Here is a 22,652-nt window from a genome sequence, read left to right as displayed (position 1 = left end):
AAAGGACCAAGTGGAATCTCCAGCAAAAAAAAGGAAAGAGAAACTGACAGCTACCTTCTATGATTGTTAATCAGCGATATCACTACATGTGCGTATCCTCTCTCTCCCGCCGTATGTCGCATATTAGCATAAAATTGAGAATTGTTTTCATTTATACATTTATACAAGCTAACCCCTGTATTCTCATGTTGCTTGTAATAATTACATCGCATTATTAGAATGGAGCATAAGGAGAGGGTTATCACACGTCCCATATTTGTGCTAAGTGCTCCTATCCGGGACGGCAAATGTCCTGTATTTTGAACTTCAATGGAAATATGCCAAATTTCTTCATCCCTTGATTTCTTTCTTTGGTGCAAGAGTTCATATCTAATATTGTTTGGCAGTTCTTGCATCGGCCAGCCTGGTGGATAGGTCATTTAGTAACGGACACATTCGTAGTCTATCTCGTGCTCGTGAGAAATGGACAGATGTGAGAGGTAGAGTACTTGCACTGTTAGGAATTAAATACAGAATAGTTACTGGGAATGTATTATGGACTGGTAGGATAGTTCAATAAGCTGATGAGATCTGTGGACTTGGTTAGGTTTGAGTTGTTCACTTCTTTAGTTTCATGCAAAGATTATCAAACCTGGCTGTGTAAGGATATTAGCATAATGAAGTACTGAGTGAGAATGAGTTTGAACTTTTTTGCTGACATCTTATTTCTTAACGCACCTTCAAGACCATGAGCCACCAATACTTGGGCCTCCAGCAGTTCGATGGTAGGCGAGTTTGGGCATTTTGGAATTCTGACGAGCCAATGTATCCCCTTGGATGTGAAGCTCTTTATTGTCCATGTATCGCAACATTTTCTGAACAAAACACATTTCTTGCACTTCTTTGCACTATGTCCCTGTTTCGGCACCTTCGCAAGTGAGACCGCAACAGTGACTCGCCTACTAGCCGACTGTCGATACCAGGAGTGTGTCCCCCGTGCTGCAGTGTTGTGCGAGTTCCGGTGCAACAACCACTGGCCTACTGTACACATGAATCACTTAATATGTTTTTTTTATTTTTACAATTGGCTTTACGTCACACCAGCACGAATAAGTCTTATGACGACAATGGGATAGGAAAAGGCTAGAAGTAGGAAGGAAGCAGTTGTGGCCTTAACCCTAGAACTGGAAGATGATGCACCGTTTCGTCAAGTACGATCATCTTTCTGACAGACGGTGTAGTTCTTCTGCCATAGATTTATAAGTGGACACCAGATGGCACTAATATAGATACCAGCTAAATACTGATACTTTTATCTTCACTTTTGAAAGTTTTTGGAAAACATACAATGGTATGGAGAATTTTATTTATCTGTAGAAGTGAAAGTACTGTCATATATTCTTAGAAACAAGATGGCAGCCTGCTTTGTTGAAGATTCTGAAATCAATCGCTTGATTTTCGAACATCTTAGTGATAATACTGATAGTGACAGTGATTACTGTGTTAATTTCGATGAGGAAATTATTCCTGAAAGTACTGAAAGAGACAGCGAAGTACAAAGTGCCTCGGAAGTAATGGAAAATTCTGATAACCGGAATGATGTTCAAGTCGGTGCAGTACGACAGTACGTCAATATTTGAAGAAACCAGTGTAGGGATAAGTGTGAAGTGTTGATATTTGTTTAGATCGTTATAAATACTTTGAACACAACACACACAAAAAAAGAAACCGGCATAAGAAAACTAAGATAAGCTGTAGGTTCGAAATTCGTGAAAAGAACTCAAAATCCGTTCCGAGAAAAAAATGAGTTTTAGTTAGCTTTTGAAATGAAAAGTGAAAAATTGTGTGTTTCAGAATATCATGTTTCAGGAATAAATTATCAATCAGAAATTCTTTTGTTAGAGCAATTCCCTTTGTTAAAAATATAGATTTTTTAATAGTTAGAAATCGTGACAATTTTTTATTATTACTTCTGACATCTTCATGTAGATCAGTCTTTCAGCTTTCTATTGGTGTATAATATGGATTTATTGGGATTAATAGGAGTTTAAAGGCATGACTTTATTTTCATAGTGTATATTTAGGAAAATAACTGCAGCACTTGACAGATAAACCTGCAGCAGTTCTAGAGTTAATTAAGGTACAGCCCCAGCATGTGAAAATGGGAAACCATAGAAAACTATCTGCAGGGTTGTCAACAGTGGGGTTTGAACCCACTATCTCCTGAATGCAAACCCATAGCTCAGTGCCACTAACCAGATGGCCAACTCGCTTGGTTGTTCTGTTTTGTTTTCAACTGTTTTGTAAAGAGTGTTTTCACTGAAGCCCATTAACAAATACCATACAAAAAATGGTAAACTTCACAGAATGTCGCACCAGAGTACTATTTTGGATTTTTTTTTACTAGATTAAAAAAAAAGACACAGTGAAATGCAATTTATGTACTGCTATTTTGCCTGGAAAGGGACCTTCAACTAGCGCAATGATAAGATGTTTCAAACTTAAACATCCCACGAGAGACAGACATCACCGGGCTGAGTGGCTCAGACGGTTGAGACGCTGGCCTTCTGACCCGAACTTGGCAGGTTCGATGCTGGCTCAGTCCGGTGGTATTTGAAGGTGCTCAAATACGTCAGCCTCGTGTCAGTAGATCTGGCAGTTAAAAGAACGCATGCAGGACAAAATTCTGGCACCTCGGCGTCTCCGAAAACCGTACACGTATAGTTAGTGGGACGTAAAGGCAAACATCAAAGTAGGTTTGTATCAGTGCATCGTGACTTGGAAAGTGAAGCTTCAAGTCCTGCATCTGCCAGATCAGTTTAAACCTCTGTCACTAATGGAAGGTATGTCCGATCATTGAGTTAAGCACATTAGGCCAACAGAAGGTACCGTCATTGAAACAAAATAGAATACAAGTCTATTCACCCAGGCCAATATCAACAACTAAGAAAGAAAAACTTGACTAACAACTGTTGAAATGGATTGCAAACAAATTTTTACCTTTCAATTTAGTTGAGGATGGGGATATTCAGATGTTTTTATTGATGATCAACCCTAATTATAGTCTCCCAAGCTGTAAATCACTTTCAAATAGCCTCATGAATAAACTCTATGACACAACAATGAAACATGTCGGGCCGATGACCTAGATGTCAGGCCCATTTAAACAACAAGCATCATCATCATCATCATCAATAAAAGATGTCAAGGCTAACATGTCAGAAAATGCTCGAAGTTTGTGATGAACTGACAAGTAAAATTCATAACAAGTACTGCAATATAAAAAATGATTAATAAAGATGCTATTATTACTGGCAGGGCTGCCTGACTGAGGCAGTGAAGGCATTCTTGGTTCACCTGGAAGGATGTGGGTTTGATTCCCCGTCAGGAAGTCGAAAGTTTAGGAAACGAGATATCCACTTCCAGAGTTGCACATAGCCCTGAGGTTCACTCAGCCTACACAAGAGGCCGGGCGTGGAGCTAATCACTCTAGCCCATCAAGTGCCAAAGTTACGGATAGTGGAAGCCTTTACTTTCCACCCCTGTAACGGAGAGGACTTGCTTTTATTATTGCTGGTACTGCACACTAACAGACAGCCATTAACACATCTGGTGGAACAAAAGAGCCCTCATCAAAGGAGAATCGGGCATATGGTTCTACACTGTCATCTTCAAGCATACTATGGAAGAACGTTGCTGCAGGCATTGAGGAACTCGTTCAAGCCCCAACTGTTGATCCAAGAGCAGCAAGTATGAAACAAATGGACAAGTACTTAAGTCTGCGACTTCAGCACAGGCTAGAGAACCCTCTTCAATGGTGGAACAACAACAAAGATACCTTACCAGCTCTCTACGACTTAATGAAGATGAGACTGCATTATGGCAACATCAGTTCCATCACAGAAAACCGTACACATCAAACAAGTGATGAAGTTTCTAAAATCATGCTCTTGAAATCAAACATCAGTTGCAGTGTTGTATTGGAAGATAAACATTTCTCAGTAGTTTTACTTCATTTTTATTTTTGTGTTTTCTGCTTGAATACTGTGTAAATAGAGTACTGATGAATGTTGTTTCCATGGTGAGAGTGGTGAAAATAACATTGTGATATTTGTAAACACATCTACTGTAACAGGTGTATTTCAGACTGAATGAAAATGTATTATCCTTAAAACAGCATTTAAACATTATTTTTTTTGCACGCAAATTTCAGAGGCCCGACCGCTCACAATACAGGCCGATACTTGGAACAGTTACTTTTAAACACATCTACTGTCACTGTACCCATGGTATGTGTATTTCATATTACGACAAAAATTCTTTTACCTAATAGCAGCCTTTAAATGAGTATTGGTGCAAATTTCAGAATCCCGACCTTTCCTTCATATTCTGTGCAGCTTCACGCTGGCCATAACTACACACAGCACGTCCAGTACAGGCACATTCTTGCCGACATGGAACATGTGATGTTGTCTCACGAAGTTACCTGTTCCGCGCAAAGTTCCGTTGCTGGCAGAGTGTACCAAAACATTCCACTTCAAGCTCCTGACTGTTCTGGTCTGCCCAACACTATTTCAGACATTCACAGTTAGATATTTTCCTCTGTATACTCGTAGAATTTGCCAGGACGAATCAAACACCAAGTGCTACCGTATTGGAATCCAGAGTTACACAGGGCACGGACAGCGCTATTGCAGATACACTTTGCAATTAGATATAGAACACTCATCAGCCCAGAACACTACATGGCTCTTTAGAGGAGTGACAGATCTCATCATTCTAAAACACTAAACCTCGTTGATTTTGAGATTGCACATCTGTCTCATATTTTGATTTTAAGCGTCAGGCAACCCTGCATGAGGACAAGGAGAGACATTTACATTTGCACTGAGGACAGTGTTGCTATTGCCACTGCACCTTTATCACCCACCATCTGTGAAACTTTCTCAAGCACTCATTTCTGTAATTAACTTCAAACCTGCATTTCTTTTCTTTATTACCTATAGCATGAAAAGGATTAACATGCAAAATTTAACTTACCGTATTTGCTCACATATAACTTGCACCTTTTTGACAAACAATAAATGCGAACACTTTCGGTACGTGCTTTATGCGGGGATTTGTATGCAAAAGATTGTATTCCGAAAAAACCATAAAATTTGCATTAGGCTATTAAAACAAGACAACTGGCATACTTACCCTATTCATTGTCACTACCTTCAATCTCAGAGCTATTCTCGCATGCATCGTTCTCATCACCATCCCATACTTCATCATCCCGAGTTCCGTCCAACGCATTTGCGATGCCCGTCTTCAAAAAACTCTTCACAATAACATTCGTCAACACCATAACCCAATCACACACGAGTTCAACTGACGGCCTCATTATTTTGCCTGCTGGTGTCAACTCATGCTCCCCTCCTGCCATCCATTCAGTATACAATTTACGTATGTTGTCCTTGAAGGGCTTGTTGACGGAAACATCTAAGGGCTGTAGACAATGTGTGAGTCCACCAGGAATTATGAGATCAATTTTCATTTCCTGAAGACGTTTCTTTGTGTCTTCCACCGAGTGTCCGCGGAAACTGTCCCACACTAGCATTGCTGGGTGTCGAAGCAGCGCCCCTGGCCGTGCTCCCCACACCGCACGGACCCAGTCCTGGACAACAGCTGTATCCATCCATCCTTTCTCTTGAACCCGTACATGAATGCCTTTGGGAAACTTCGCTTTAGGTACTGTTTTTCTTTTGTAAATAACGTACGCTGGTAATTTTCTTCCTCCTGCGGTTATTGCTAGCATGAGAATGTAGCGCTGTTTTTCCACCAGTTTTACGTACAAGCACGCTAGATTCTCCCTTCTTGTTGGTGGTGTTGCATGGCACGTCGAAGATTATCGGGGTTGGATCTGCACCGCCAATTTGAGATAAGAGGTAATTGGTTTTCTTCCCCATTGCTATCACATGACTATGAAAATCTATGATTTTGTCACTGAAATCGCTTGGCATTCTTTGGAAGACAGATGTTCACCTGCGCACACACAATCCCTTTCATGTCATGAATCTACGGATCCAACCAGGCTCACTTTCAGATCGAACAGCTGATTTCTCCTTTAATTGCTAGTTTGCGTGCTTTGAAATGTAGCATCTCATGAGAGATACTAAAGCCATCATTTTGCAACTCTGTAGCGTTTTGAAACAACTCATCTTCCAGCTCAGGAATCTTACCTGTTTTCGGCCCTCTGAATGCCATACGTGCTCAGTTGCTGGTTTCTAGCGCAGCTTTCTGTTTACGCAAGTAGCGAACATTTAACTCAGTCACACTGAATTCTCGACCGGAAGCTCTGTTACCATGTTCTTCAGCATATTTTATCACTTTGAGTTTAAACCCAGCCGTATAACTCCCATATTTCTCCATGACTTAAAGATCTACCTACACAAGAAATCTTAACTGAGAAACAAGAATGAAAATTGAAGACAGAATACTGGTACTTGTCGACAATACAACAGATGGATGATACCTGATATCATGATCACTTGACTGCCTGGACAGGGAAACACTCCCAGTTCATGTGATCAGCTCTACCGGACAGGTAGCGATAAGCGTGTGACTGACTGGCTAGGAATGCGGCCTTGGGGCATTTTTTTTATAACAGCTAGCCTCAACCGTTCTGCAGGTAGAAAGAAATGCAGCTTCTTCTTGTACTGTCACGTACAAAGTACTGTTACAGCAATTCGTAGAGCCCCGATATTTAACGTAGGCACATCCACGGAATACCCAAACTTTATTTCATGTATGTACCGTATGTCTTTATGACAATGTCAGAAATTAATGCGATTCATGTGCGGGGATTTTTTCCCTGCAATTTCAAATGTTAAAAATGGGGTGTGAGATATACACGTTGGCGAATTATGTGCGAGCAAATATGGTAGTACCAGCTGGACCATGCAGTATTTGCAAAACAGTCAGCAACTACACCAGTTGCCATGACAACCAGTACAAATACAGGGTCGATATAAGTTCTAACTAGATTTCTCATTTGCTGCTGTTAACCTTCAGCCTGGTTTTGAAGGGAGAATCTTGCCACGGTGGGAAAATTAAATAAAGTGGAAACTATGGTACCAGTTGGTGCGCACATGGAACTGAAAAACTACTGCTACAGCTGATAGGGAAATCTAGCAAGCAATGCTGGTTAAAAATTGTCAAGACTATACCGTGCAAGTACTCAAGCAACAAGTCAACTTGGATGTCATGTTCCCTATTTGAAGATTACATGCAGGCACTAGATGCCAATCTGATGAGCCAGAACAGGAAGATTATTTAAGGATCACTGCTCTGCTCATCCTAAAGAGCAGCCCCATTTAAGGAATATCATGATAGAATGTTTCCACTGATTACTACTTCGGTACTACAGCCCATGGACCAAGGAGTTCTGAAGGTATTGCAGCAGAGGCAATGAAAATCAGTTGTGTACCATATGCTGCTATGCATAGAAGCAGGCAGACCCATCTGCAAGTCATTTCTTTTGGGCACGATGCATTTCAATGTCTTATCATGGGATTCACTGGAGCCTGTAATAATCGCAAACTGTTTGGAGAAAGCACAATTCGGTGGTGGTACCAACAAGAGCATTGTTATGGGATGTTGATGGTGAAGGTTGCTGGATAAAACCATACAAGAGAGGATGGAGAAAACCAGAAGTTTCAAGGACTTCACTGCCATTGATGACACAATAATCACTTACGAAATCTGCAAGGACATTCAGGCAGGAAATGAAGAAGAAGAAGAAGAATTCTCCAAGATTGAGTGAGGCAAGCATCTGCCTCGAACAACTGAGGTGGTTTATGGAAGGTGCAGCTAATTTTCCTCAGAACACAGCAATGTAGGAAATACAAGAAATCCGTAAAAACCTTGAGAAATCAACCCTGGACTATTTCTTTTCCAAGCAGAAGTCCTAATACAGTACTGTTTTTACATAATGTACAGTTACTATGTAGCCTTTTATTGTTCTTAATATTTCTTTTTAACTTTTGTGCAAAGTTTTATACACAGTAATATGTTCACTTCTCTTATCAATTATTTTTATAATACAGTATTTTATCTCTATAAATGCATGTAATAATGTTAATATAATCCTTTAGATATCGACCTGTTTTGGTATAGTTCTCCTAAGTATTTCAAGTGTACTTCAGGATAGAAGTTTTCAGGCATTACCCCTTTTAAGAAATTTCAACAATAATGTTATATTAGTTTTACGTCCCACTGACTACTCACTTTAAGGTTTCTGAAGATGCCAAGGTGCCGGGATTTGTCCCACGAGAGTTCTTTTACGTACCAGTAAATCTACCAATATGAACTACCAGAGTGAACCAGATTCAAAGCTGCCAAATTGGGGTCAGAAAGCCTGTGTCGTAACTGCCTGAGCCACTCAGGCTGGCTTAAGAAGTTTCCTGCATATTAAAAAACAAAATTAATTTTTTAATTAGGACAACTAAACTTCTTAACAGACTTTCACTGTATGGTTGTAAATACCCTTCACCAGGAAAATTTGCTTCAATTCAAAGAACATCTAGAAGTGGTTGCAACAGTGCTGTATAAAAAAGAAGAAAAAGACAGAAAGAGAAAGCAAGCCTCAAAACTAAAAACTGCATTTTAAAATCAGGCAGTACTTTTAAACAATTCTCACTGGAAGAAATTATCCAGGCTAAGATATGAAGCTCGTTGAATATCTGCCTGCCTTGTTTCTGAACTTATTTTGAAGATAAGTCTCTGGTGAATCAGTGGCATGTTCCTCTCAGATCTCTGTGATTACTGCACATGTCTGTCAGATCATCAGCCTGAAGGAAAACTACAAGAACCAACAGTAGTGACAAATGAGGACTCCCTCCCTTGAGCCAACAACAACAGAAGAGCTAAAATGTAAAGGAATCAACAGTGGACCAAGTGATATGCCTTGCTAGAACAAAATGTAACATCAAATAACATAATTTTCTGAATTTAAACCACTTTAACATATACATTGTTAATAAGTTTATGAGGAAAAAGGAAGACCACAGCTCTAAATTTAAGGCAGATCACACTTTGACAAAGGTAGAATCGGACAGGCTGTGCAACCTGTTGAAACGTCGTCCTCGTAACCTCGCAATGCCCTCCGTTATGGAAGACGAACGGCTGAAGAATTCCACGATGGTTTGTCCAGTAAGCACGGTAGCTAGGAACTGTTCCACCGTGATGGACCACAAAGGGTCACCACCAGGGTTTCCATTCTTGTCGGCACACTGAAAAACAAATTCAAAGCAAGTTACTGTACAGGCATAAACTGAAACATCTGTCAATAACACAGACACAAGCTTCCATTTCACGTTAAGTTTCAATTTATGGTGGTTAGCAAAGATATGCACCCTTCTGCTCATAATTTAGTGGATTTAATATTTTTGGCATATATTTAAGGCTACTAAGTGAAAATCATAGGCCTGGTAGCATTTCAATGGAAATTACAGAAAATAAAGTGAAACATAATATTTGTTTCTGTATGTATTAGTTTCAAAAGCAGAAATACATTGAGCTGGAGAGAAGAGACATTTCAAAGGCTAGCACCTCTTTTACTTTGCAGGCTGCATCTGTAGTTTCAAATAACTTCCATTCCATTTTTGTGAACAAGTAGTTACAATTTTACAAATATGAAGTTGTTTATTTATTCTTTCTATTAAAATGCACAAAAAAGAATAATTCAAAGGAATAACAACACTTAATTTAATTGTAAAAATAATTAATTTTTCTTGAAGAGTTCCTAAAATTGGTTTTGCCCTATTCAATTTTTTTTTTTACTGAGCATTTTGTTCATATAAGCAATAGGTGGTACTCTCAAGACAAGCAATTCTAAAAACTAAATACATTAAATGAAAATGGGTTTTTTAAAACATATCCAGAGAGGAGAATGTTTACAACAGTTCAGGACTCGACAGGCAATACGAGATTTGGCTGCTGGCCTCTGGTGTTATGGAATATCAGAATCACATTCTATCACCTCTTTGTGTAATATTATTGTTATTGGTTTCAAGTCTAACTACTTTTATGGCTGTCAGAGATATGAATGTGCCTGGACTAAAAAAAAAAAACTTGTGTCCTCATCCCGAGGTGGTGCAGCTCTTTTCAGGCACACCCCCATTGGAGGTGAGCTGCACGTACCATTTCAACCACATACCAGCCCTCCTGCCATTCTTAAATTTCTGGCAGTACCGGGAATCGAACCCGGGCCCCCGAGGACGGCAGCTAATAACACTAACCGTTACGCTACGGAGGCGGACCGTGCCTGGACTGAACCCTCACATTACCTGACTGAACCCTCACATTACCTGACTCTCTTGTAACAGGCCGCCATGGAGTCTCTTGATTCCTCTGGCTTGAGGACAATAATACATTATTATCAAGCACTAAATTTTAAATTAAAAGGAAAAGACGACATTTTCCTAAAATACAGTATTACACAAATTACTGTACATTAACAATTTTTCTATTAATCACACAACTCATCCATAATATATTTATATTATTTACAAAATTCTACTCATAATATCTTCTGTACTTACACACATAATCAACTCGTATACAGTATGTGGAATCACTTCAAATAATACTATACGACTGCTATAAGATATAAATTTACATTGCATGTTTTAAAAACCATTTTGGAACCTAACATGCATAACAACCTGCAGTGTCTTAATCAGAGCCCCTTTTGCCACCGCTTTTCAGAGTTCCTGAAGGGCCTTCACAGCTACCGTAGGGGTCCCGGGGTCCTCGAAGTCCCCTCTGTACTTCACCTGTACAGGCAGTCCTCTACTTCGGCTGTCCAATATTAACTGGAATTAATTTATTCACAAAAAATTATTTATTTACAATAATTTACACAGGTTGAATGCCCTCTAATATTTTATTTCTTTTCTCTGTTGCTGTTTATTCTTTTTTTGAATATCTATACAGATTTTGGAAAAGGATCAAACACTTCCCCTTGTAAACTCTTGCACTCTTTCATGCCCTTCCCAATGAATGAAAATTTACCCCAATTGTGTCTGCTAAAATCCTGTCTAATTTTATACTTGTAGTCAGCCCTTCCAATGTAATTATTTTCAATTGAATCCTCTCACGGATTTCCCTCCATGCTTTCCCTCCTGTATAGGCTCTATATAATCCTATAAGTCTAGTTTTCTCCCTTCTCTTACTTAAAGTTTCACACCCAAGTTTCTCTAACATTTCTGATATACTACTTTTTCTCCTGAAATCCCCTGTTACAAATCTTGCTTCTTTGCTCAGCACACTCTCTATTTCTTTTATTAGATATTCCTGGTGAGGATCGCAAACACTGTATGCATATTCCAATAATGGACGAACCATATTTAAGTAACTTTTCTCTTTCAATTCTTTATTGCATCCTTTAAGTAGCCTCATTATGACATGTAACGATATGTATGCTTTCTTAACAATGTCACTAACATGATCCTTCCAGTACAAATTACTTTCAAATCTCACATCTAAGTATTTGCACTTGCCATCTTTTGGGACAATTACCTCATCCAAACACTACATCCCTCCGCACAGGGTTGGTCGTAAAACTGGACTTAATCCACATTAGTGCTGCGAAAAAGATCATGAAAGACCGTTTGTGAGTTCTAAGTAAAATACAGATATAACTGAGGTGGTGATGCACAAAATATACAAGAAATAAGGTGCAAAGGAGATGGTGACCAGGTTTAGGTAAAATAAAAAATTACCAAGGAAGGAGCCTGGCAAAGTTAAAGAATATACCGAAAATTTTCCTTGTTGAATCTAAGGAAATACCTTACACACTCAAACAATCCACACCTTTAAATAATCTGTGCACTCCAATTTTACAGAGAAAATATAGAAAAAATTTTAAATCTCAAATATTTTGCACACACAATTTTATTAAATAAATACAAGTTCATCATTACATGTTAAATTCTCCCTCACTTGTGAGCAATTCCGCAGTAATGAAATGTAGGAACCGTGCCATTCTGCAACCTGAGAGCTACTGGTATATTAACTTGATATTTTGCTGAAGACAAGAAAATGATCATTATTTCCACTTAAACAATGAAATAATATGATAATCTCATTGATACTTCCATACTTTTGCTAACATTCATCTCCATTTTCATATCATCATTGTCGTAATTATTCCCAATACTGGTGTTATTGTCCGCATTCTTCTCGCTCCACAAGTTTTTATAATAAAATTAGAGTTTATCTGCTGTTCAAACACTACTTGAACTTAACAACAGTCCACTACCATTACACTCACTGCAAAAGAGAACAAACAATTTGGATTTACAGTAATTTGTCTTTGAAGTAGAAATAACACACATCAGCAGCCTCCAAGTCACAAAACTCGCCACTGAGTTTGTAATCAGACTAATCTATATCCCGCAGTGAATTAGATGTATCTGATTCATTGAAGCTCGTACTCATATTTCGCCTGGAGAATACAAAATAAAACTACAATATGACAGTGTGATGATAATCAACAGTACTAAACGAGGCACAGCATGGGACTTTCCCTGGATAACCAAATAAGCTGAAACGAACAAACTTCTCGACTCACATTTTGTGTCGAGAGTTACAAAAAGGCACAGTATATGGGAAGAGAATGCACATAAATACTTTATTGGCATAGCTTGTTATTGTCATGTTTTCCACATTTATTTATGGTTGATTACTGGGTCTTCTGTTTTCTACCGAGCCTTGACATCTCTGTTCATCCATGTGCCTTGCAAAGGCAGAGTTATGAGTCTTTGGGGTAGTTTATCACTCTCATGGGAGTACAATTCTGATCCTAGTAAGCTGTCTCATGTTCCCTTTTATGTATTTGGTACTTCTTGATCTTTGGATTATCATACAGTATTATTTGTTGTGTGTTGCTAAATTTGAGTAATTATTTAACGGATCATGGATGTACATTGTACTTGTGGTAATTTATGATGAAATCTGATATTCTGCTGGTATGAAGGTTTCTTAATGTCTTCTTCTTCTTCTTCTTCTTCTTCTTCTTCTTCTTCTTCTTCTTCTTCTTCTTCTTCTTCTTCTTCTTCTTCTTCTTCTTCTTCTTCTTCTTCTTCTTCTTCTTCTTCTTCTTCTTCTTCTTCTTCTTCTTCTTCTTGTATCAGTGAGTCAGGTTTTGGATATGGGCACTTCTGTATTATTCTACGAATATCTTCCATTTTATACTTCTCTGGGCTATTTACTTATCTCTTCTTGTTTGTTTTCTACTCATAGTAAATTATTTCTTGTTTTTGCATTAATACTCACAGATGGACTCAAATAATGTGTACCAGGTACAACGTGGGCAGTGACCACCCGGCTTGTAATGTTGCAAATGTCCTTGTTAGGGCATTTTAATTAGAACAGAGGTGCAAGCTAAATTAAATAATTCAACTTAATTTTACCCCATGTTTGAACATGTTCGAAATTTTTGCACTGTCTAAATTTGTTTCTCCCTGTGTTGTGGATTTGTTCGGAAATTAATTGGGTGCACAAATGTTTCTTTTTTTAAGGACCTGTTTTACATCACTCCGACAACAGATAGGTCTTATGGTGATGATGGGATAGGAAAGGGCTAGGAATAGGAAGGAAGCGGCTGTAGCCTTAATTAAGGTACAGCTCCAGCAATTGCCTCGCGTGAAAATGGGAAACCATGGAAAACCATCTTCAGGGCTACTGACAGTGGGATTCAAACCCACTATCTCCCAGATGCAAGCTCTCAGCTGCATGAAATGGGTGCACAACTCTAAGGTAAAACGTTAATTCAGATTAGGCAGCTTGATAGGGATTTAAATGCTTTGAGGATTGCACTAATTAACAGTAATTTAAGAAGATATAGTAATAAAAGCATCCTTGAAATTGAGGAATTTATGAGTATTCTAGAATTTATCTTCAATAATGACTTTTTGTTTTTAACAAAGTTATTTATAAACTAAATGGTCTCCCCATGGGTTCGCCGGCCTAGGGGATCTTAGTGGAGATATATTTAGATCCTTTCCAGCACACCAACATTAATAGTATAACTAACATAGAGTGTTCACCGAGATTCACAGGCGACGTTCTGGTAGTGAAGGACGAACAAACAACAAGTAGTGAAACAACTATGCAATCTATCAACAATTTAGATCCACACGTTAAATTCACTCCAGATAAAGAAATCAATAAGTCCAAAAACTACCTCCACCTAACCATTACTACACTCAATGACCATTAGAAATGAAAAATTTTCAGGAAACTAACTCAAACTTCCGTCATTATCAGGGCAGATTCTGTGCACCCCAGCTGGCACAAAAAAGCCTCATAATAATAATAATTTTGTGTGGCTATTTCTAGCCGAGTGCAACCCTTGTAGGGCAGACCCTCCGATGAGGGTGGGCGGCATCTGCCATTTGTAGGTAACTGCGCGTTATTGTGGTGAAGGATAGTTTAATGTCAAAAACTTCATTTTTAGTCCGTATTGAATCCAGACTTACATTAAGGAGTGAGGGTAATTGTTTCCACCTATTCAATACTACAACAGTGTGACGTCATTAATACATCACGTATTTATTAGATTTCAACATTGGGACCGGTTGCGGCATTTGTGTTTGCCATCACCAGCCAAAGGAAAATTGTTACAAGGCTTTATACACATCAATATTAACATAATTTTAAAATATATGTACATACAAATTGAACCATAGTCTTAAATTATTTTGTAATTTGGTGTACACCATAAAACTTTTAATTGAAACTACTAGCATATTTCTTATGTAATACATTATAATTTGTTAACTCTGTACACTCTTTTGGATATGAATAGTTAAAACGTTGTCAAGTCCTTATAGTTGTTGCAAAATGCTGATTAAGCATCTAGTTCACTTAAAATCAATCTCTTAAAAAGTTTTTTTACAGCTGCTTAGACCTTAAGGGCATATGGTTTTTCTTGGCCAATTATACATTCTAGTTACTAACATACATAAAAATAAATTTGCCTACTGTCATATTTGGAACATTAAACATATTTGTACTTCAATCAATCAATCAATCAATCAATCAATCAATCAATCAATCAATCAATCAATCAATCAATCAATCAATCAATCAATCAATCAATCAATCAATCAATACTGATCTGCATTTAGGGCACTCGCCCAGGTGGCAGATTCCCTATTTGTTGTTTTCCTAGCCTTTTCCTAAATGATTTCAAAGAAATTGGAAAGTTATTGAACATCTCTCTTGGTAAGTTATTCCAATCCCTAACTCCCCTTCCTATAAATGAATATTTGCCCCAGTTTGTCCTCTTGAATTCCAACTTTATCTTCATATTGTGATCTTTCCTACTTTTATAAACGCCATTCAAACTTATTCGTCTACTAATGTCATTCCACGCCATCTCTCCGCTGACAGCCCGGAACATACCACTTAGTCGAGCAGCTCTTCTTCTTTCTCTCAATTCTTCCCAACCCAAACATTGCAACATTTTTGTAACGCTACTCTTTTGTCGGAAATCGCCCAGAACAAATCGAGCTGCTTTTCTTTGGATTTTTTCCAGTTCTTGAATCAGGTAATCCTGGTGAGCGTCCCATACACTGGAATCATACTCTAGTTGGGGTCTTACCAGAGACTTATATGCACTCTCCTTTACATCCTTACTACAACCCCTAAACACCCTCATAACCATGTGCAGAGATCTGTACCCTTTATTTACAATCCCATTTATGTGATTACCCCAATGAAGATCTTTCCTTATATTAACACCTAGATACTTACAATGATCCCCAAAAGGAACTTTCACCCCATCAACGCAGTAATTAAAACTGAGAGGACTTTTCCTACTTGTAAAACTCACAACCTGACTTTTAACTTTTAACTTGGTATGGAGTTCATTGCAGTACAAGTCTTTGGTAAAATCTATCTCTTAAAAATTACAGCTGCTTTTGACATTAAGAGTATTCAGTGTTTTTTGAGCAATTATATAATTTGGTTATTGACACGCATTAAAATCGGCTGATGTTATTTTAAAACATTTAACATTTTTATGTTCTGTATGGAGGTCCGTTGTAGTAAAGGTCTATAGTGATAAACAGTTCCTTTATAGGGAATAAGACAGTTCGATTTGAGATTATACTTTCTCAAATAATGAAAATAAGGAAGATAATTCCAATAAAAGAGATAGTTGACCCTAGGCTTGAAACAACATTTCAAGATGTGTAACTGTCTGGATAATCAGAGTATCGACGTGGTATACCAGCTAGACCTAAAAAGTGTTGAGGAAAGAATGTTAAGTTTACTCCTACAAATATAGTTGTAAATTTAAGTGAACTAGATGCTTAATCAGCAATTTGCAACAACTATAAGGACTTGACAACGTTTTAACTATTCATATCCAAAAGATTGTACAGGTTAACAAATTATAATGTATTGCACAAGAAATATGCTAGTAGTTTCAATTAAAAGTTTTATGGTGTACACCAAATTACAAAATAATTTAAGACTATTCATTCTTCTTTGCATGTATATATTCATATTTTTGTCTTAAAAATTAGTGTTATTTGTAGTTCTTGGTATTTTAAGTTAATCAATGTCATTGTATGGAATAATAACAATATGTGTGTGGTTAAGTGTAAGAAAGGACCAAGAGCCCTAACTTCGCCACAGAAAATAAAGGCTTTATCTATCTATCTATCTATCTATCAATTTGTATGTACATATATTTTAAAATTATGTTAATATTGATGTGTATAAAGCCTTGTAACAATTTTCCTTTGGCTGGTGATGGCAAACACAAATGCCGAAACCGGTCCCAATGTTGAAATCTAATAAATACGTGACGTATTAATGACGTCACACTGTTGTAGTATTGAATAGGTGGAAACAATTACCCTCACTCCTTAATGTTGAGGATAGTGTTATGTGTAGTGTGTGAGTTGCAGGGATGTTGGGGACAGCACAAACACGCAGCCCCCAGGCCATTGGAATTAACCAATGGAGGTTAAAATCCCCGACCCGGCCGGGAATCGAGCCCGGGACCCTCTGAACTGAAGGCAAGTATGCTGACCATTCAGCTAACGAGTCGGACAGTCTCATAATATAGCATGATTAACATAGCTTATAACATCCCTATGTCCAGGTCCGATCTTGAAGATGAACTTAATATAATCCGGCAGATAGCATTAACCAATGGTTTCACATTATCGTTTATTAATAAACATATTAACAAAATGTAATTTAAACCTAAATCCAAGTTGATTAGGGAGCCTACACCTCAGAAGAAGTATGTGGTTTTTACACAAAATAACAGTAACATTCATAGTTTAACCAACCCTTTGAAGAAATGTAATATTCAATTAGCTTTCAGGACCTATAACAATAACTTTCACAAAATTCACAATTCTAGTTCATTGAATTATGACAATAAATTTGCACGCTCAGGTGTTTACAGACTGAAATGCACCGACTGTACATTGGTCAAATAGGAAGATCTTTTAACATCCGGTACATGGAACATGTAATAGATATTCTGCTTTAGGTTTACACATTAAAGAAGCTAATCATCACTCCTCCACAATACAACAGGACATGGACATTCTTTGTTTTTAACAAAAAGGTGTTCTTCCCAATGCCCAAGAATCCAACCCTGCATTCAATGTGAATTAAATCTCTGAGAAGACCAATGGATTCGATGGATTCAATTATCCCCACAATTTCCAAGTATTACACCAGAATATTTAAGCTGAGTCATATCAATGACCCTCCAAATGCCTCCCCTTATCCTCTATCTGTATCTCCCCATCTGCCCATTCCCCTTCCCCTTTCCCTACAAAAACCTGTCCCTTCAACAAGAATTCATCCTTCGCCAAACCACTACTAGCTCTAAGTTAGTGTGTGCCGTGACAACTGGGCCAGGTGACACACAGCAACCTCAAAGGGTAAGCTTGACTTCCCGTTATTTTTTTTACAAAGTTTTTCCTGTGCCTGCCTTACCCATTTGACTACCACATTATGATCAAAGGTTACTATCAACAATTCTATGTTATTATTTGTTAATAGGACTCCTCAAATATGCCTTTCAGCGTTCAGTCAGAAAGCCTCTGTGAATTTACTAAACGTCGCCACAATCCTCTATTTGCAACTAGGGCTGTAGCCTCATTTTGTTCTATACCTCTTATCTTTAAATCGTTAGAAACCGAGTCTAACCATCGTTGTCTTGGTCTCCCTCTACTTCTCTTACCCTCCATAACAGAGTCTATTATTCTCCTAGGTAACCTATCATCCTTCAGTTGCCTCACATGACCACAACACCGATGCCGGTTTATGCGTAAAGCTTCATCCATCGAGTTCATTCCTAAATTAGCCGTTATCTCCTCATTCCAAGTACCCTCCTGCCATTGTTCCCACCTGTTTGTACCAGCAATCATTCTCGCTACTTTCATGTCGTTACTTCTAACTTATGAATAAGATATCCTGAGTCCACCCAGCTTTCACTCATGTAAAGCAACGTTGGTCTGAAAACAGACCGATGTAAAGATAGTTTCGTCTGGAAGATAACTTCCTTCTTACAGAATACTGTTGATCGCAACTGCGAGCCCATTGCATTAGCTTTACTACACCTTGATTCAATCTCACTCACTATATTACCATCCTGGGAGAACACACAACCTAAATACTTGAAATTATCAACCTGTTCTAGCTTTGTATCACCAATCTGACATTCAATTCTGTTGTATTTCTTACCTACTGACATCAATTTAGTCTTTGAAAGGCTCATTTTCATACCATTCTCATTGCACCTATTTTCAAGTTCCAAGATATTAGACTGCAGACTTTCGGCACAATCTGCCATTAAGACCAAGTCGTCAGCATAGGCCAGACTGCATACTACATTTCCACCTAACTGAATCCCTCCCTGCCATTTTATACCTTTCAGCAGATGATCCATGTAAGCTACGAACAGCAAAGGTGAAAGATTACAGCCTTGTCTAACCCCTGTAAGTACCCTGAACCAAGAACTCATTCTGCCACCAATTCTCACTGAAGCCCAATTGTCAACATAAATGCCTTTGATTGATTTTAATAATCTACCTTTAATTCCATAGTCCCCCAGTATGGCAAACATCTTTTCCCTCTGTACCCTGTCATATGCTTCCTCTAGATCTACAAAACATAAACACAACTGCCTATTCCTCTCGTAGCATTTTTCAATTACCTGGCGCATACTGAAAATCTGATCCTGACAGCCTCTCTGTGGTCTGAAATCACACTGGCTTTCATCCAATTTCCTCTCAAAGACTGATCGCACCTTTCCTTCCAAGATGCCAGTGAATACTTTGCCTGGTATACTAATAAATGAGATACCTCGATAGTTGTTGCAATCCTTCCTGTTCCCTTGCTTATAGATAGGTGCAATTACTGCTTTTGTCCAATCTGAAGGTACCTTACCAACACTCCACGCTAATTTTACTACTCTATGAAGCCATTTCATCAATCAATCAATCAATCAATCAATCAATCAATCAATCAATCAATCAATCAATCAATCAATCAATCAATCAATAAATACTGATCTGCATTTAGGGCAGTCACCCAGGTGGCAGATTCCCTATCCCTGCCTTCCCACTATACTTCACCATTTCAGGTCTGATTTCATCTATTCCTGCTGCCTTATGACAATGGAGTTTATTTACCATCCTTTCCACTTCCTCAAGCAACACCACAAGGAAGATTCCCTTTTACGTTGAGAAGATGTTCAAAATATTCCCTCCACCTCTCCAGTGATTCCCTGGGATCTATTATTGATTGATTGATTGATTGATTGATTGATTGATTATGAGTTCACCTGAATTACTCAAAACACTGTTCATTTCCTTTTTCACTCCCTTCCTAAGATTCTTTATTACTGTCCAGACAGGTTTCCCCTGCTGCATGACCTAGCCTTTCCAGGTTATTACTAAAATCTTCCCACGACTTCAATAACAATTTGTTTCGCTCTGTTTCTTTCATCTATGTAATTCCCTGTCTGCATCAGCCCTTGTTTGGAGCCATTTCTGATAAGCCTTCTTTTTACGTTTACAAACTGCTCTCACGTCATCATTCCACCACGATGTTCACCTTTTCCCATCTTTACACACAGTTGTTCCTAGGCATTCCCTTGCTGTTTCTACTACAGCATCCCTGTATGCCACCCATTCACTTTCTATATCCTGAACCTGCTTACTGTCTACTGTTCGAAACTTCTCACTAATCATATCCATGTATTTTTGTCTAATTTCTTCGTCCTGGAGATTTTCTATCCTTATTCGTTTGCAGACAGATTTCACTTTCTCTACCCTAGGCCTAGAGATACTTAGTTCACTACAGATCAGATAGTGGTCTGTATCATTGAAAAATCCCTGGAAAACTTGTACATTCCTAAGAGATTTCCTGAATTTGAAGTCGGTTAAGATATAGTCTATTATGGATTTGGTACCCCTAGCCTCCCATGTGTAACGGTGAATAGCCTTATGCTATTTTCAAACAAAAATTAATGCACTAATGGAAGGCGATTCTTAAAAGTACCGTCAGTAGTTTGTAGCCCACAAAGATAAAAACATTTCTGATTAAAAAATGATGAGTTCCAAATGAATGATTTTATTGCACATGATATAATACATACAAGCAATAAAAGATGAACATCAATTCTTCTTATGTTAATTTTAAAGACAACATATATGAATGTTTCATCTAAACAGTGTTCTGTGGCTGAAGATGTTAATATATGAAACATGTACCAATAAGTTGCCTTATGCAATTTAATGTATCGACAAGGCAGAAAATAAAAAATACTTATTGTGAATCTGTTTAAGTGCGATACGGACCATGAAGCTGATTTTATGTAATCACATTAGCCTGTCGAGTGCCCGGTACGGTTCTGCGAAGGCGACGGGATGTCCGCTCGTTAAACATCTGCGGTCCATCCGTGTGGTGGTAACATTGTCTCTGCGATACGGAAGATCCACCCTCGACACGGTCGACCTCGGAAAGTGGAATTCACGCATAATCTCTGCATTGCTACGACCCGTGCGCCGATGATCGTCCCACATTCAAAGTCGGTTAACTCGCGACACTGGTGTCTGCGACAGCTACGCACATACCTTCCCCTGACTTTTGGCCACTCTGTGAACAAGTAATCAGTAAAATTACGCTGAATGCCAGTCTTAAGGACATCACAGATATTAGCAGCACTATATATTGCGTCTTTTAGCATAGACACATTAAGTGGCTATCATCACTGAGTGAAACTATACACAGTGCATTTGAACTTTGTCCGCCTCCGTAGCGTAATGGTTAGTGTTATTAGCTGCTGTCCTCGGAGGCCCGGGTTCGATTCCCGGTACTGCCAGAAATTTCAGAATGGCAGGAGGGCTGGTATGTGGTTAAAATGGTACATGGAGCTCACCTCCAATGAGGGTGTGCCTGAAAAGAGCTGCACCACCTCGGAATGAGGACACGAGTTCACTTGTCCGGCTCCATGACTAAATGGATAGCATGCCAGCCTTTGGTCCAGAGGGTCCGGGTTCGATTCCCGGCTGGGCCGGGCATTTTAACCTTCACTGGTTAATTCCAATGGCTCGGGGGCTGGGTGTGTGTGCCGTCTTCAGCATTAGAATTCATCACAGGTAGGGCCCCATTCTCATAGACGCGCTGGTCGCCTATGCGGCGTCAACTCGAAAGACCTGCACTCAGCCTCTTCGGAGGCCACTCGCGATTATTATTGGAACTTTCAAAAGTATTTTTCTCACACATTTAAAAGTTTAGTTAGTGACTTTGAGCATTTCAAATAACTTGCCATTTACTTCACAGAATAACTGGATCCTAAATAAAATTCTCATCGCTAAGCTCCGACCGCTTCCCGGCGGTGATGAATCCTGTAGGATGAGTTCAATGTCTCTGGAAGCCATGGAGACGCTTTATGAATGTAATGATTACAATTTTATTCCAAGAAATAAAAACTGTTTAAAAGTAACATGATTACTTTTACTCAATTATCTCAGGGCCGACCTTCGCTACCACTCTCCGTTTCTGGGGCTGTGATCAAACTTGGTTCCTGACCTTGCCATTTTAGCCAACACTACAAACCGTGTGAGTGATTTAAATATTTCTTTGCAAGACAAAAACATTACGACTGGTGCTTTGCAGGACAGAATTTGTGCTTTACTGTTCAAAAACAATTACAGGAGAAAGATTCTGAAGAATATCCATCTTTAAAAACTATATGTACCTTTTCAAACACATGAACCTGAATATGAATAAAGGTATACTGCCTCCGGAGAGGCCTGGTGCAGGTCCTACAGGCGACCTGCATGTCTTTGAGGATGGAGCCCTACCTGCGATGATATCTAACGTTAAAAACATCCCAATTACGGTTCAAATCCCTAACCCAGCCAGGAGGCTGACGTAGATGAGCCAGGTCGGGGTCAGAAGGCGAGCGCCTCAACCGTCTGAGCTACTCGACAAGGCGTGAAAGGTTCTTATTTATCACCAATACCGGTTTGCACGTATACTTTGAGGATAACACTATACCTGTAGATACTTTTGAGCACCTGGTTGTAGCACTATGTGAAGGTTAATACAGAACAAAGAAGAAGAGGAAGAAGAAT

The 22,652-nt window shown here is 38.7% G+C and overlaps 1 protein-coding gene across 4 annotated transcripts in view; it reads right to left on the bottom strand.

The window, feature by feature from the left end:
- Tbc1d8-9 (TBC1 domain family member 8/9) overlaps positions 1-22,652 on the bottom strand; it is a 419,649-nt gene that overhangs the window by 4,767 nt on the left and 392,230 nt on the right. For 2 of the 4 annotated variants that reach the window (XM_067142224.2, XM_067142225.2), the window contains exon 22: positions 9,091-9,254. In XM_067142224.2, coding sequence (XP_066998325.2) covers positions 9,091-9,254 — 164 coding nt within the window. Of the gene's footprint in view, positions 1-8,311; positions 9,255-22,652 lie in introns of all 4 variants that reach the window. The other 2 variants (XM_067142227.2, XM_067142226.2) reach the window with 2 other exon arrangements.

This window comes from Anabrus simplex, chromosome 2 (assembly GCF_040414725.1).
Source record: "Anabrus simplex isolate iqAnaSimp1 chromosome 2, ASM4041472v1, whole genome shotgun sequence".
NCBI lineage: Eukaryota > Metazoa > Arthropoda > Insecta > Orthoptera > Tettigoniidae > Anabrus > Anabrus simplex.
Note: the sequence above shows the minus strand (reverse complement) of the source record. Positions and strands in the feature narration are given on the sequence as shown.